Genomic DNA, 17,418 nt, shown 5'->3' with positions numbered 1-17,418 from the left:
CCATGAATGCCATATAATTCCATTCCATTAACAGGACACCTACAAGGTGTCTAGCAGAAAATAAAACCAAAATGTACTACAAAACCCTTAAGACAAATTATATGATAACATTTCAGAGTTACAAAATTATACAATTCAGGATGCTTAAAAGCACAGTAGTGGTAGTCTGTTTTCTTGTTGATTCATGAAAAATGTAGGCACAATAACTCCCACTAATGGTAGCTGAATAGAAATTAGGCTGTGTAGCGTGGCATGAATCTGATTTTAATCCAACATCTAAAGATTTGTTTGTTTAAACCATGTATTATTAACACATACATGCAAAGCATTCAAAAGATTTAATAATTAACAGTTATTGTAGCACCATAGTTATTCAAGTTTATTAATACTATTCATGTTGGATTTTCATTTAGAATTGACTCTTTAGAAGTATCAGCTCTCAGAAAAGTAATTATTTTGTTTTAATGTACACTTTTCTTTGTACTAGGTAATTATTTGTGTAGTTTTCACCCTATATGGAAGCTGTACTAGATATATAAATCACAATGATAACCTGTATGTAACAACACTAATAGTACTTTAATTACTGCTCATTTAAACTTTAATTTTCATGTATTCTGGTGATTAAGATATATTTAATTCCTTAATTAATCATCTTCTGAGTGGTACTGCTTAACATCTGCCCTTTACTTTAGGGTATGTCTACATTGCAGTCCAGCTACTGATTACAGTAGAGTTGCAGTAACATAGATTGAAGCTGCCAGACATTTTGTGAGGGGCAAAGATAACCAGCACAGCTTGTTCTCTTCCACTGTGGCTCCTGGTCTCTCAGCTGTTTGTTTCAAAGTAGCTTGGATATTTCTACAGGAGCCAGTCATACTTTTGCATTAGAGAATCCCTTTAGGAGTGCTCCCCTACGGGATCGTTGGTCACAGGAGAAATTGTTTGCTTTACTGAACTACTGTCTACCTGGTGCACCCATAACAAGAGCATGAAGGAGTTTATCATGCCATTAGAGACAGCCTAGCAAACAAAACAAGGGCCTTCACCCTCCTCCTTATTTAAAAAGAATTAGGATGTAGACAGAAAAAGAGGATTAAACGCTATGTAGATTTGTATGGGTAGTGGTGAGCTTGTTAGGTTCTTGGGGACCAGTTTCCGTGGGTTGAAAGGATCTAAAATTGGTGCTTTGAGCTAAAAGTAAGTTTTCATAAACCTGTTCCTATATGTGGAGGGGGGAGGGGAGGGTTTTTCTTTTTTTTCCACCTCTCTTTTTAATGTTTTGCTTTTTCCTAATTTGGATCCTTTAGCAAGAGGAAAAAAACATTTGGTTCAGGGTTGTTTTTTGTTTTGTTTTGGGTTTTCTAATTTTTTCAGGTTACATAATGATTCTTAGAGCAATTTATAGTATTTGAAATTTATTTTATTTTTTGAAGCATTCACAGTTTTAGAAATTTACAGTATGTGAAACATCACCAGTGAGTTGAGTCTGGTGAGTGGCATGTGTTGCCCGCTCGTCCCCCTGCAAGCAGGCAATTTGGCACAGCACCATTGTGAGTTACGCTCTGTCCCTGTCACTTTTTAAATTTTGAATTATTTGGTTGGTAATTTGCTGGGAGTCAACCATAGCAGCAGTGAGCTGAAACAAATCTTGATTAAATAAAACAACAAACACGGCAGTTTTAAAATCCAGAAATGGAATTGAAAGAATTAAAAATACCTTCCAGTGGAGTAGGCTACTGCTTATGCCGCTGGACCTTCTTTAAACATAATTTCTTATGTAACTGGAATGAGAAAATGGGAGAGCTCGCTAGTAATTCCAGCTTCTTTTTTACTGAGGACACAAAGGAGTTGGATGGTATCACTTCACACTAAGACGAGATTTACCTTTTACCGTTCTGACACTTTCCCTTGTAAATTAGGAGTTTAGGGAATAAGAAGCAGTAGATCCAAGCTACCTTTTCAGATCTCGGCGTAAATTTTCATTTGTTTCATAACCTGCTTTGTACATGCTGTACTTGGAGTTTGGCTCACATCATGTACTGAAGTCATCAGGAAGGACAAAGAATTAAGTTTCTAGCGCAGTAAAGGTCACGCTCACATGCCCATGTGTTGTGCAGGTTGCAGTAAACTGCACACATACAGTTCTTAAGCTGGACTTCGAACTCAGAAGAGACTTTGAAATGCATTTTTAACCACCACCAAATCATTGAGTTGTGTGGCTTAGGAATAGTTATTTTGAGAAAGATGTGCCAGGGTAGACAACATACCTAAATTAAAAAAAAAAACAAAAAAACAACAGCAAAAAACCCTCAGCAATCTAAAAGTGTCCAAGGGTCATCAGGTGCGTGCTTCTTGTCATGTAACCAAGGTCCTGTTCTCCAGTGCCAAGGCCATGTTACAGGTGCGGCAACGCTGCTGAGAGCACAAGTGAAGAAGCTCCGACAGGTTTTGGTGGGCTCCACGCAGGACCAGGTTGGAAATCTCCATGCCGTCGCTGTGCAGAGGCACTGCAGTGGTAGCTGTGGTGATGCCCCAGCAGCCAAGTGAGCAGCCTTCGGACAGAGCAGAGCTGCAGCCCCTGAGATCCAAAACCCTGCCTGTTTTCTGGAGCAAGACTGTGCCTAACACCTTTGTAACCAGTGCTGTAAAATATAACGGAAGAAGGGCAATGTGGCAAGTACAGCAGAAAGTGAGGAGGGGCAGTAAACGCTGTAAACAGTGTGGGATATATAACTAAAGCAATCTCAGCAGAGTTACTGGGTGTAGGGGGGGAGTTACAGCCTTTTGTTAGTAGATTACTTAATACTCCTTTTTTTTTCTTTTTTCTTTTTTCTTTTTTTTTTTTTTGCAGAGTGCTATTTTAAGCGGGGTGAAGTAGAGAGTGTTTGTATTAGGTACAGTCCACCTTTTGACTGAAGGCGTTGTGATTTTCCAACAACAAAGGCAGGAATTTGCTAAGTGAGGTTGTGCACTAACAAAAACTATTTATTTCTATTGTTCTTTGGAGCAGACAAGTTATCTCGAGTAGCACATTTTCAGTAGTAAGCGTTTACGAGGGCGAGCAAACCCTGTTTCTTTGTTCGTACATAGAAAGGGGAAATGGCAGGAATGAAAAGCTAATTTTGCTCTTCACTGAAGCAGGGAGGATCAGGGACAGTGCAACGTTAAGCCGCTTCCCTGTTTCCCGTTTGGCAGGCGTGTGAGGTATCCGTTGGTGTAAAACATCTCTCAGGCCGGCGCTCAGCAGAGGTTTTCATGGGCAAGCGAAGTCGGTGTTTTAACCAGTTGTTTCCTGACTGATAAGATGAGGGAATAATAGGCAAAAACTCAGAGGCTTGCACAGCCTGCTGTTGTGGAGTGTTGTTTTTATTTTGCCTGGAGACCTGTGTGTTGCCTGCAGATGTTGTGTCAGCTGTGATGAAATCCAAAGTTTAGGGTCTAGAGTTAAAAAAAAAGTTAAATTCCTCAAATCCAGCAACTCTTCAAATGCGAAATGATGGGAAAAAAAGCAGACGCAAGCTAAATTTCTGGCTTTTATTACTGGTGAAGTTATTAGTGAAACGGTTAGTGAAACTGATCCAGATTTGTGAATAGTCCTGGCAGCCTTCAGTATAAACTTTTCAGTGAATAAATGAGTTATCAGAAGTGTATTTCTAAGCCCATTCCCGAGCAGTTTCTTACAGTGTGCAGTACCGTAGTAGGACTTTCAGAAATGTGTCATATGTAGGACCAAATTCTTTTTTAGCATAAAAGGGGAAAATGGTCCGATATTTTAGCCCATAATCTTTAATTTATTAATACAAATAAAACACAATACAAGATTCTGATGCAGAAGATAATAGTATTTCAGAGCCTGAATTTTCATTTCAGAATGGAAACTATATTACTGCACTTGTAGTACGTGTCATGTCCTTGAATAAATAAAGTACAAAGGCACACCAGTGATGTCTTCTTGGCTATGGTACGGCACTACTGGCTGTAGTGGCTCTTTCCAATTACTGAAAAATGCATATTTTATATCAGGAAAGACCCAAACTTATGACCATTAAAGATGATATCAGCTTGACTATTGCTTTTAGTGGAAGCATGATTAAACTGATGTATTTCAATATGTATTATTTTCCCTTGGAACTTGCACTCTTTAATGACAATAACTGTAATTTAATAGCATGTCCAGCTGGCAGTCTTTCAATACATTGTGGCTTATTTGTGGTAATGACATTTTGGTATGTTGTCTAGAGATGTGGCAGGATTTTTCAGGTCAGTCATTGAGTCTTTGTTGTCATAAATAGGTCCAATTTAGTTATTTCAAGGTTGTAATTTCTGCCTGTGAGCTGAAGAAACTTGTTTTGTGTTTAGAATCTGCAAGCTTGCTTTGTCTGTGAGTACATTGCAATAAGAAAGTGCTTTGCTACAGATTTTCCTAGGGGTTGTACACTCCCCAATTATGGAACAAAAACAAAAAAAAAATCAAGATCTTCTGAATAGGTATTATTTATGTTTTGTTTTCTGGAGTTCAGGTATTTGATTTTGTTGGAAGTCAGGCAGTTATAGGGAAAAGGCAACATTTTATACTTATGCAGCATTTTCGTTAGTTAAAACAGCTTGTTAAAACATCTGGCAGTAATATTTTTGGCAACTTGATGGAGAAAACTGAAAGCAGCTAGGGAAGGCCAGAGACACACCGCTCTTCCCCCAGCCCTTTGTGTTTTTACAGGCAGGTCTTTGCCTCTATGCTTGGGTTTTGTTCACTCCATGACTTTCTTAGCGGCAGCATATTTTCCCGGGAAACGTTTCCCTCGTTTCTGAGACCTGGCTGGCTGCTCCCTGTTCTCCCCTGCTGGCATGTAACATCCCGGCTGGGGTGTAACATTGCCTGCGGGGCACCGCAGGTTCCCAGGACGAGGCCACGATTTTCTTGCCCTGCGGTCTTTCCGACGACAGAAGAGTCTTGGTAGCTCCCCAAGACGTGAAGCAGTCTCCTCCCTCCAGGGCACCAGTATAACCGTGTTTTTCACAGAACATAATGCAAACTGAGAACATACAAACCCACAAACAGAGAAAGATACTGTTACATTTGTTAATAGACAGAAATACTCCAAGATCTTTTTTTTCAAAATTCAGTGTGAAATTGGAAGTTGTATTCTGCGTCTCGCACTACCATCAGAACTACCATCAGGTTAATTTGTTACTTATATCTCTGTATTTCCATTTCAAGGCTGTTAAGGTAGAGTAATGATGATTTTCTTTGGAAATGCTCTTTCAGGTCTTTGAATAGAAGTTATTTGTTAAGAAGTAATTTGTTATTTATTACTTCTACTCCGTGTATTTTTCCCAAAATAGCTCCTAAGGCTGGTTCCACCACAAGCCTCTCTTGTTTGTAGGAAAGAGATGCTTCGAAATTTTGAATGGACTTGCTCTGGATGCTGTACTGAATGCTGGGCACCAAATACGTACCCCTCCCCGTTGCTGTGGATCAGGAGTATTAGTTTTGAGTGCTGGCAGAGTCAGTCCAGATGTCCAGAAAGCCACAGGCTGAGGCCTGTGACAGAGCAATCCATTTCTTGCAGAACTTGTTTCTGCAAAAATTGCTTGGTGCCTTTTGAACTTTCCTCGTTGCCACCCCATGTTTTGCAGTTGTTGCCTGGTTCACCTGGGAGGCAGCATTAGTACTTTGGTTGAAATTTTTGTTTGGACGGGCGACAGAACTAGAATGAAAACTAGATTATTTGTCAGCATGGCAGAGTTAAAGCCATGTTTACAGAGGTTTCAGTCCAGTGAGATTGAGAAGGAGAAATGGAGAGAATCTAGCACGAATACTGTGCTAGAAGGGAGAAGAAGCAGATGAATATTCCCTGATGGAGCAATGAGAAAGGTGGCAAAAGGCAGAGGCAAGAAAGAAGAGACCAAGACTCAGAGTTCAAAAGCGGTTTATAATATGCAAAGGTTTGTATACAAGCTATATTTAGGTAGGAGGAATTCACAGGAGATTGTTGTGAAGATTGTTTCAATAAAAGGCCACATCAGAGAGATCTAGAAAGGAATTATAAGAGAGAGATTTAATTGTGTGGTGAGGAGATAATAATTTGAGAGACTGAATTTAAAACAAGACTTAAAAGAGATGGGTGAAAAGAAGGCATGTGAGGTAGGAAGAGGTGTTGAAATATTTACTCAACTCAAGATTTGTTTTAATTTCAGAAACAGTGATTCTATGAGTGTTTATTCAGCAGCAGAAAACTGTGATTTAGTATTATAAAGCTGTATGTTATCCCTGTGACATGTTTGCATTCTGTATCATTCTCTTTCTGCTGAAATAATTGCAGTAAAGGATATGGTGCAGTGTCCTTTTGCATCTATTCCAAGGTCAAGTATAGCATATATGCAAAAAACAGTTTTTAAACTTTATCTTTCTCAGTGTGCTTCCTGAGACTAGTTACTAGGGGCAATTAGGGTTAAATTTCCAATCAACTTAGAAAGATAAAAAAAAAAAAAAAAAAAAACCTCACATCTTGGATTTGAGCATGAACTTCTTGTGCATTGCTTTGAAAACATACCTGCTAATGTTACTGGCGTATTTTCTTCTATTCCACATAAACATTCTTGGGATGTTCAAAGCTAAGGCTGCCAAAGTTTGGAGAGGTTTACTTTTGAGTGTGCTTAATTCAAATGACAAGAACAGTCTTATTTATTTTGTGACCTATTTATAGCCATTAAACAAACCATGACCAATGGATCTGCTTTACTTAATTCACTACAGTACGTGGAAGATTAAGAGCGTGGAAAATACACTCATGAAAACAGGTGTGCATGTCTGTGATACTGTAGAAATTTCTGAATACAGTGTGTCACTTACTAAATACAAGTAGGTTTTTGCTCTGTAAGACAAAGAATCCAAAATAAAATATTAACACATCAGGGATTATTAAGTAACTATTTTGGCACGTGCAATATTGAGGGGGTTTCTGGTTGTTTTTCATTGTGAACAATATGTGATCATACTGGTAAATCTCGAAACATGGTATAAACATTAAAAAATGTGATTTATATTACCAAACGTATTTATTAAGAGCAACATATTTTGAAGGTTTTTGATTGTCTTTCATTTTGTCTTTTCAAGTAGTTCTCAAAATGTTGAAGGAATTTACTTTTTTTTTTTATAAGACAGTATTTTTATATTTTCTCTGTTACAAAGCCACTAACGGAAGTTCTCTTTTTACTTCACAGGTTGTTTTTGAAGTGGTCACTTCAGGTCATCCTGGATATGTGGCTATCGATGAAGTGAAAGTTTTAGGACATCCATGCAGTAAGTACCTATATGCTGTTTTTAAGCCAGTCCTCCAAAATGAATATGGCTCCATGCTTCAGTAAGCCTGAAGCAAAGGATAAGGTAAATGTCAGAAAACAATGTCACTGCTATAAAGATACTCTGAGTACATACGAAGTACTGCTAGTATTTGAGCACTGCACCTTATTGGCTTTAAAGACAAGTTTTTGTATGCAGCTTGTGTACAGCAATTGGCATGAGGATCAGTCCCTGGCTGGGGCATCTAACAACTCCTTCAGAACAAAAATCATCACGATTTGTTGACCAGCTTTCTGTCAGCACCAAAAATTCAGTGCAGACACAAGCTGAGATATTAGTGAGAGCAGATGGACAAAGCGAGAACTGAATATATATGACTTTTTTCCAAAGCTTGTAAGGAAGGAAACTCAGCTGGCTGAGGGCTGTGGCTTTGCTAAGCAAGATTGCTTAGGGCACTTTCCCCCAGTATTGTGCTTTGGCCTCGTGGCTAGATTTCTGCACTTTTTTTTCCCCTTGTGCTTTGCATATGTTTCCTTTTTCCCTAATGAAGGATATGCAATACTTAACTATCTATAGCTTTTTCAAAGAAGATGACAAAATAAAACATAAATGAAAGCTTTAACGTAGTAATCTAGATGCAGTTTTTTAACAGACTACTTAAATGAGCTATGATTATTTCACATATTTGCTATTTGTTAAATAAGACATATTAAAATCATACATTCTGAGTTGTAGGTCGTAATCTTACTGACCAAATGACTGAATGGGGAAAAAGGCATCAACGTCTGTGTAATTGTTCACCTGCTTCCTATGGCATACTATACCTGTATGCATTCTTTGTGTTTTGTAAGCAAGACTGTCATTTAAAATAAGAAGCAGTTTATTGGCTAATACTAAAGCACCTCATAAAAATGGTTTTAGTGTTACTGGCAAGAAGACACAGAAATTTCTTCAAATATGAAGACAGTTATGCAGAATCAGCAGCTCTGTTATTTCTCATTCACTTAGTTCTAATAAACACAGAAGGCTCTCGTGTTGTTAGACAGTATTTGTGCTTAAGCTGCATTTTGAATTTCTGTCTTCAGTAAGATAAGTCTGAAGCAGCATTTTATCAGCTTAATAATGTTGTCTGCACACATTTTGAGAGGTTTGATCTGTGCATTTCTACTGATCAATTCTCAAAACCTGCAAGTAGCTCTTATTAATTTGGAGATTCAATTATACTCCATATATGCACAGTGCTAACATGACAATGTTGGAATCTATTAGCTTTAATGAAACAGTTCTTTGATAAGGTAACTAAAATCTTGAAATTAAGACATCCAAATGCCCTTTCCACTTAGGCCATGCCTGGTAACTCAGAAAGGCTCATTTTCCAGAGCTGAGGAAGACTGAGGAATAACTGAGTGAGGGTTAAAAGCAGATGTAAAAAAAAAATAAATAAATAAAAATAAAGCAATATGTCTAGTAGATTTTGCCATAAGAACATTAATTATGACAACATTTCCTCTTGTAGTGAGATACTAACTTGGGCTATCTTGTTCCATCTCTTCCTTCTTATATTGCCTTATGCTGGATATTAGCTAGCCGTTTTTCTTGAATTCTGGTGGCTGGTTATTTAATATATTCCTCAGAATTGCAGTTTTCTCAGTGATAAGCTCTTCTAAGAAAACGTCATCAACACTTTAAACAGTTTAGATGCTCTGTTAAAAAGTGTCTGTTTAGTTTGTCAGTGTATTGCTAGTACTAACATTTCCATGACTAAAAGCGGTGTTCAAAGCCTGGCTTATCTGCCTGTATAGACAGTGCATAAATTCCCCTCAGCTCAATAGGATTTGAATGGTTAGAAACGCTGCCTTTTCTAGGATCGTTCTCTGGGTCAAATTTTTGCATTTTTCTGTCTCATGTTGTTGACTTTTTCCAGTAAGAGAAAAATAAGCATGCTGTCTTTCCTCCATCAGTGGACACAGTTCTTGTTCAAATAGATACTTCACTGGTTAGGTTGTTTGCAGCTGTATTACTTTCAGTGTTACTGAGGCCATTTTCTTATTCTGAATGACAAATAAATATTGGTATGAAGAGTGCATCGTGTTTTGATTTTGTGCAGTGTCATTGGAAAGACTTGTATTTAAAGAATATAGCTGTAGTTGGTGAGAAGTGTTGTATGAGCGTTTTAGCTGTTTGGTATGCTACAGTTCTAAAGTACCTCCTCTACAGAAACTGTACCTAGTTAAAAAGAAATACCTGTTTCCCTGACAACATCATTTAACTTCTTACTGTTTTGTCTAGTTGGTTGTGTAAGTATCTAATATGTTTTTGTTCAAAACATCAATTACTTTTCAATATAATCTGTATTAATACAGAGTGTTGTTGCAAGAGGGATGCTGAGCTAAGATAATTTGCACAGCAGGAACAATAAAATAGCACCCTTCTCTTCTGCTATTTCCCAGGTACAAAAGAATAACAAATACAACTAAAACAACCTAAAATATAATGTTTCCTTTGAACCTTTTAAAGCAGGGCTATTTCTTGTGCTCTAGTATATTAATCACAGCTGATGCTTCCATATTACGTAACTTCATTATTATTTTTTTCTTTCAACAGCAAAAACTCCCCATTTCTTGCGTCTTCAGAGCGTGGAAGTTAATGCAGGGCAATTTGCTACTTTTCAATGCACTGCCAATGGTAGAACAAATACAGGCGACAGGCTCTGGTTACAGGTAATTTCTTTCTTTCCTAATAGACTGAGATTTTGAGGGGGGAAAGAGGGGAAGTTCTCTACTCTGAAAGGAATGTAAAACATACGGAAAAATGATAGGGTTGTCTGGATTGTTTATCAATATTAGATTAGTGTCTTTGAACTGCTGTGCAGTATGTGTTCTTTTGTAGAAACTGATAATGGAAGATTTTTCTCTCTTGTTTCAATGGAATGTACTATTAAAAATAAAGGTGCTGTTTATGTTATCTGTGGAGATCATGAGTAAATGCTAAATTCCCAAGGGAGAACACATCACTTTCTCCTGGCATCAACTTTGGCTAACTGAAACATTATACATAATGATATTCTTGGCTTGCCTCTATCCTTTTTAGGCTAGTACTTTCTGCTAAAATAGCTTTCTAACTTTTTAAGTTTGGAGAAGATCATTATGGCAGTCAGGTGTAACCTTGTGCATTACAGAGTCATAGAATCTTACACATATTCAGTGAGCCCATAATTTTTGCTTATTCAATAATATAACTTCTAGATAGGTGTCAGATCTTGATTTTAAGATCTTCACCAAACTCCTTTTCTTTCAACAGAAACAGTTTCCTTATCCATATGCATAACCGTGTATCAAACAGATGCATCTTCCTTGATCTGTTTTAGTGAAGGGCATGCAAATTTAGCCGCCTTCATTCCAGAATTGTCTGTTGTCTACTACAACCAATGGTCTGTATTTAGATGTTGCATTATGGAAATACCAACCCCTAGATCTCCCTGCTTTCCATATGTGAAAAATAACATGCTAGAACTGGGGCTTTGTCTCTTAGAAAGCAATAATGTTGCCTAAAACAATGTCTAAAGAAATCAGTCAGACAAACCTGCAGTACACGGAGAGGGAGGGATGGGAGAAATTGAAGCAAGAGTAACAGGTGGGAAAGAGAGATGAAATTCTCTATTTTTGTTGTTGTTGTTCAAACAATTTCAGACTTTTAGTATGGTTTCCCTTTTGCACTGCACATGGTGCAAAATTTCATCAGATGTTTGCAGATTTCAGAAATGATTTAAATGTGTGGGACAGGCTAAAATGTTGAAAAGTTGCAAGAAAACCAGTGCACAAACAAATGAGTAAAACCACTTGAAAAACAAAGATGGATATTTATGTGTGTGTATGTATATATATGTGTATGTATATATATGATTAGCAGTTAGGTTTATCTAGAAAGAGCCTGACAAAATTCAGTAGAAGGCAATGGAAATCTTCATTTTTATTGGGTATTGAATGGGTATTTTCAAGCTCTATCCTTATATAAGGCTGACATTTCTCTAACCAGCTAGCCCTTTAAGTGGTCAGTTTTACACGGTTGAATTAGCAGAATTAAAATCCTGTCTTTTCTAATTCACTGAGGTTTTTTGAAAGCATGATTTTGCAGCCTTGAAAGGCGATTAGCAAATATGGGAAAATAATAGGTTGTTATTTCATCAGTAATAACTTTTATAGTGCCTTTGAACTGTTGCATAACACTCTTTTGTAAAATTGAAAGTAGAATTCTATACGATGAAATTCTGATTCCACTCAGTTTTGCACAGATTTGATGCCAGTATTGTTTCAGCCTTTGAATTTTTCACATGGGATATAGCATTTATACAATTATTTGCAATGCTGGAATGTCATTATTTTAGAAATTAAATTTCCTTCTAGATTTTATTCAGTATGAAATTATTCTTCTTAGCAGTAGTGATTCTAGATTATCTTTGGTGAGCTGAATTAGGTCATTCCTTTTTTATACATGGTTACAAGGAGATTTTTTTTTCTCTCTGCATAAAGGATAAGAAAGTAGTGAAGGACTGCTGCCAGTTACTTTTTGAAGAGTTTCTGCTTCCTCCAGGGCCCCAATTTATTTAGCCTGCCCAAATAACTGCAACTCCCTGTTGGTAATAGATCTAAGATTGTGCAAATTCCAGGTGTTCCCTTTTATATGAATTTTTGGGAATTTGACAGGATCTCCTGAATTGTTTGGATTCATTCCTATACTTACTTGCCAGCTACCACAAATGTCTGCTGCTTCTTAAACTAAGAATGATCAGACAGCTCCACATCTTAACAATGCGTCCCAAGGTTGTTAGCGTTTGAGATTTACAAGTTCCCGTGATGCAGTTTTCAACGGAACTAACTGTATTTAGTGAACTAGATCACTATTGGGTAAAAGAGCCGCTGACCTGGAGTTCTTGATCAACTCATCTGAGACCATGTGGTTTCATGGTTTGATGCTGAGGAATTTGATAAACGCCTGCTGTAGCATCTCGTGACACTGCCACAGGACCATGACTACAATGCATCTACCTGCAACAGCTGTCAGAAAATGTGGTCTATTCTGTGTCATATGGCTGGGGTTAACTGGACCCTTTAAAGACCCCATGGCTGCCGGTAGCAGTAGGACCAATATTATATTATAAAAAGATCTTAATCGAATAGGTTCTTACGCACGCTAGAGCTGGAATAGAAGGAGTACCGTTGTGTGGAAAAATTTATGCTAGCACATAGGTAATAGGGATCCAGGTTGTAGAGGTGCCACAAACAGGTTGTGCAAACGTTCTGATATGCCAAGTTTGTCCATCAGTAGTATTAACCCCTTTTTACCATCCTTTGCTGGTGATGGCAAAAGGAAATAATGATTTTATCAGGGATTTCTTAGCCTTTCTCTTATGTAAACCATACCAGGACTTCTGATCTGACTGGGCTTGGCAATACCAAAAAATCCAGACATAATTTGCTTCCAAATGATTTCTAGTACTTACTATTTTTTTTCAGATTCGTATTGTTAGTCTGAAGTACGGAGAGATCGCCTGGGTGAAATCACAAACCAGCTGAAGTCTGTGATATTTCTGACTGACTGAGGTGGTGACAGGATTTCATTCCTTTACTTCTCTCATTCAGACAGTACCCCTCACCTTGTATTCAGCTGTAGACTTTAAGTTAAGTAGTTTACATTTTTCTGGCAAATAGAAGCTTTTTATACTCTTTTGGACTTTGCGGGATAGATGGTCCTTAAAACAAATAAATAATTGCTATTGAGTTGGTTAGTTCATTCTCCTTGTCTTTGCTCAGCAAAGTGGCAGACAGCATAGGTGTTTTTAGTTTAATAAAGCAAGGCCTTGAAGCACTCCTAAGTGAAATCTATTCAGTGTAATTTTTCTTTTCAAGCCTATCCCACTTTTATTCCCTAAAACCTGGAATATGAAGTCTGTTAACTTATGGGATATTACGGAAATTTTTGCAATTGAAAGGGCGGAAGAGCATCCCACACCTCACAGGTTAGCTGCCCAAATAATAGTACTGAGCCATCAGATTTGTTCCATGATGCTGTCTGTGACCAGTACTTACTGTTTCTGAGGAAGAGGAGACTCCGTAGTGCAGTGCTTTGCAAGGAGAACACATTCTTCCTGGCCCTGCTAGGCTGCAGCGCACCCTAGTGCACGAGCTGTGATTGCAGGCACATCAGATAATTTGACAACAAATGGTGGGTAATTTTAGTGATAACTTTTCAAATGAAAGGAATCAGAAACACAACACAGCGTCATACAAGTTTTGTTCTTGTTGTTGTAACTAATGTCCAGTTAAAAGGGTCATTAGCTAGATTGTATGCTTATGAATTCAATGTCCTCATTAGCTTATGTTCTAAACATGAACATATCCAAAAATAAATCTGATGACACTAATGAAGGAATGTTTGTAATTAACAGATGTGTCCCATCTGCTTACATTTTCTTTGTCACATCTGTGGGCAGCACAGGTTATTGTCAATATGGGACTACTCTTTCTGTTCTCTTGCATGACTGAGCAAAAATGTGATTTCAGTGCTCTTTTCTGTGCCTCCACTCTACAGGCTGTAGCAATCACTGTAATTTTTTTTTAATTAAACAAATTTATCTTTGAAACTGCAAACTCCAGAAGTTACCACCAGCAATGAGATAAAGCAGTAGGCAGTAAAGAAACTGGGAATCCCAAGGACTGGAGACATTTCAGAAGAAGAAAAAAAAGGGTAGGTGGGAACCATAGAATTTGGAAGGAAGTGAACACGGGGAACACAGATGAGTTGATGAAGTGGTGAAGTGAGAGCAGCTGAAGCAGTGTCTTCTGGAAAGCTTCTGTTAATGTTCTATTTAGCAAATTCCTAGAAGAAACACAAATCTGTATTGTAGGAGAAAGAAGGTAGAATTCTTTTTTGGAAGTAGCCTTCTTTTGGTGCATCCATTTAAAAAGTAAACAGTTAGCTTTCTAGTAGCACCTTTGAGCCAGAAATTTAATTTGCAGCTTGCAGGGAAAAATTAGGCTTAGAAAATTTAGTAATTATTTAAAATAAGTAAATTTCTTCCAATCCAGGCCCAAGGTACACACATATATATTTTCTTCTCTGCAAGTATATGAAGTTTGAAATTGCATATGTTGCATAAATATATATTCAAACTATTGTATTAAATAGTAACTTAAGTTAAAATTATTATCAAATGAAAACTAGTTAAATATTAATATTTTCAAGGCAATACTTAGGGAAAGTTATGCCTCTGCAGCCTTAAATTTCGAACCTCTTGAGCCTATTTTTTTTAAGCTACATACTGACATCTTTTTTTTTTTTTTTTGCAGAATCCCCAGCTTATTTGATACAGTGGACAGTATTCAGTTGATGAATAGCTCCATAATATTCAGGTTCTTTCACACTAGTATATATGTGGCCTTGCTTTGTTTAGTAATTGCTATACAAATCAATTTTGAAAGCAGGCTTATTCATTTTCTGATGGAATCTTTATAAGTAATCTTAGTGCTTTACACTAAGTTATAAGTTATTTCTGGGTGATGATGGGGTGATATTATCTTCATTTTACAGTTGAGGAATAGAGACATAGAGAAATCAAAGTAAAACGTATGCCTTACTTTGAGAAACCTAGTATGAGACATGTGGACCTGATTTTCTGCGTATGAGGCAGTAGCTCTTTCCATGCTCAGCGTCCACTGACGTTAGTTGCAATGGCGAGTGCTCAGCAGTTCTGTGAATCGACCTCAAAGCCTAAAACCAGCATCTAGAATATGAGTACACAGTCAGTGGATTTCTGAGCAAAGTATCATTTAATTGGCTTGACTGACATCACATAAAATCTCTGTGACAGAGGCACAGCTGTTAAACTAAAAAATCATAAAGAATCTGCAATTCTCTCTCTTCTTCTTTAGCTTCCAAGTCTTGTCACCAGTTAGTGAGGGGTCCCTTGTTTCATTCACACCACAGCCTGCACGGCTCTGGTTCATCCCTAGAGCAAGTTCGTCCCATGGCCTGAATGTGTGGGAAGGGGTTTGTGAGCAGAACAGAGCATGCAGTCATGCCATGAGCTCTGTGTTATCATGTGCATGCACATTGAGACCATAAGAAGTTTTGTTAGCAATTTTAATTCTGGCATTTTCTAATTTTGTAGTGCTTGACTTTACAAATTTAATAATATTCTCCTTGATGAATGTGTGTCTGTATTTCACAGTTTAAAAAAGACAAATTGCCAAACAAAAACAAAAAGCCACAGAAATACCATCCTGGCATTCTGTTGAAATCTACATTGTATGTGAGAAAGATTGAAAACTGAAGTTACATTATGCAGATTCATGCTAATTGAGTAGCCTGAAAAGCACTAATTGATTATTACATTACATGAGGAAACATTTTGCCATGCAGTATTATAAGCAGCAGAGGAATAAGGAGGCTCGGGGACCATAGATGGCTTCAAATTCTCAAAAAGTATGTGCCTGCTTGGGCAGAGACTTTCTTGTCCATTATACTGAGACTTAATCTCCAACCTGTAATTCTTTGACCTGCCTCATCTCCACCAACATGCAACTTCTTCATCTTTTATTTCAGTCTTTCCCTTCTACTTCCTGACTCAATGTCTCTTCAGCTTCTTATGCTAATAGTCCTCCCCATGAAATCCTCATTTACATCTCTTATTTGTTGTCAGATATGTCTTCTACCCACCTCCATGAGTTCTTGTCCTCAGTCTCATTGTATCTTTCCAAGATGTTCTTCCGATGCCTAGTTCTCCTACCATGTCCCAAGTCGTTCTGCTCAGCCAGTCCCATTTCTCTCCACCACAGGCTGATTCTGGGTTAATTTTGTTTTCTCTTTTCTTCCTACTACAGAATCACAGTGTTTCCTTATCCAGATTTTCATTTGCCCTCAATCTTACCTCTTTTATGGACTTTCTTCTTTCTCTCCACTTAGACTCATAGCTGAGTTTTCCCAGGCAAGCTTTTATCTCAGTCCTTTCTTGATCTTTTCACCTTGCAAACTTCACCATCCGGTTCTTGTCCTGATTTGTAGGCAGTTCATTCGGTTCCCTCTCAGTGCTACTTGTTCTTAGGATGGTCTAGAGTGAAATTTCAATGGAATAGCTGTTCAGATGATATGCAGGTAACATGAAATTCTTGTGACAATAATTTCTAAAGATTTGTTGTAGTATCACTAAACATGTGGGAATTGCATTTTTCACAGATTTGTACCTTGACATAATGTGGGTAGCTTTTCTTGAGAGAAAGGTTCCTCAAACAGTGAGGAGCTGAAGTAGTATCTTTTTCCTAGCTTCATTTTTCAAAAGTGGCTGGAATGCATGTAGTTATTTAAGAATAACAATGTGAGATGCATGCCTTCTCTTGCAGAAATATAGACCTAAGAGTAAAAATTTGTCAAAGATAAACAAACAAAAAGAGGGTCTTATAACAGAATGTGTCTGAGAGCTTTTAATAAGCAGCAGCATTAGACTTACCAATACCAGGAGACTGATGGTATTCTCTGATTGAAGGGGAGAGGCTGAAATCCTTCACACCTCTTGTTTATACATGCAGAGCACAGGCTACTTTGTGCAGCCAAGAAACTGAGAACAGAAGCAGTCTAAAGGCCAGTCGTCTCTACCAGATGTAAACAGTTTATTACCTGTTAATAAGGGATTTGGCTTTTCTTCTTGACTCTCCTGAAAGCTGTCCTTCACCCTACTTCAGTGCATCTTAGATAATCTTTTGCTGAAGAGAATGAAAGATTTTATTCCCCTTCCTGTAAAACTGCAAAAACCGAATGCATTATTTATTATTATTCAAAAGAAGATGTATGCTCCTGTGTCAGAGAGAGTTCTGGAAAAGTAAATGCTTTTCCTTAGAAAAACACACGCACACACACATGCACACACACATGCACAAATGAGCGATATCAAAAGCAACCTCACGTGAGTGTGGAACCAGTGCTATGACTCCTGGCAAGTTTTGAAAACAGAATATATTTATAGGTTATACAAAATTGTGTGCGTGCATGTGCTTGTTTATGTCAATCATATAAAGTATCCTGGGAAGCGATCCCAAGTCCTAGAGTTTCATAAGCATTTT

General features: G+C 37.6%; 1 protein-coding gene across 16 annotated transcripts in view; it reads left to right on the top strand.

Annotated features, from left to right (window-relative positions):
- PTPRM (protein tyrosine phosphatase receptor type M) overlaps window positions 1-17,418 on the top strand; it is a 482,698-nt gene that overhangs the window by 163,284 nt on the left and 301,996 nt on the right. For all 16 annotated transcript variants that reach the window (XM_064507225.1, XM_064507224.1, XM_064507229.1 and 13 more), the window contains exons 4-5: window positions 7,228-7,306; window positions 9,911-10,026. In XM_064507225.1, the coding sequence (XP_064363295.1) occupies window positions 7,228-7,306; window positions 9,911-10,026 (195 nt within the window). The remainder of the gene's footprint in view (window positions 1-7,227; window positions 7,307-9,910; window positions 10,027-17,418) is intronic.

The sequence above is a fragment of the Dromaius novaehollandiae genome, chromosome 2 (genome assembly GCF_036370855.1).
Source record: "Dromaius novaehollandiae isolate bDroNov1 chromosome 2, bDroNov1.hap1, whole genome shotgun sequence".
NCBI lineage: Eukaryota > Metazoa > Chordata > Aves > Casuariiformes > Dromaiidae > Dromaius > Dromaius novaehollandiae.
Note: the sequence above shows the minus strand (reverse complement) of the source record. Positions and strands in the feature narration are given on the sequence as shown.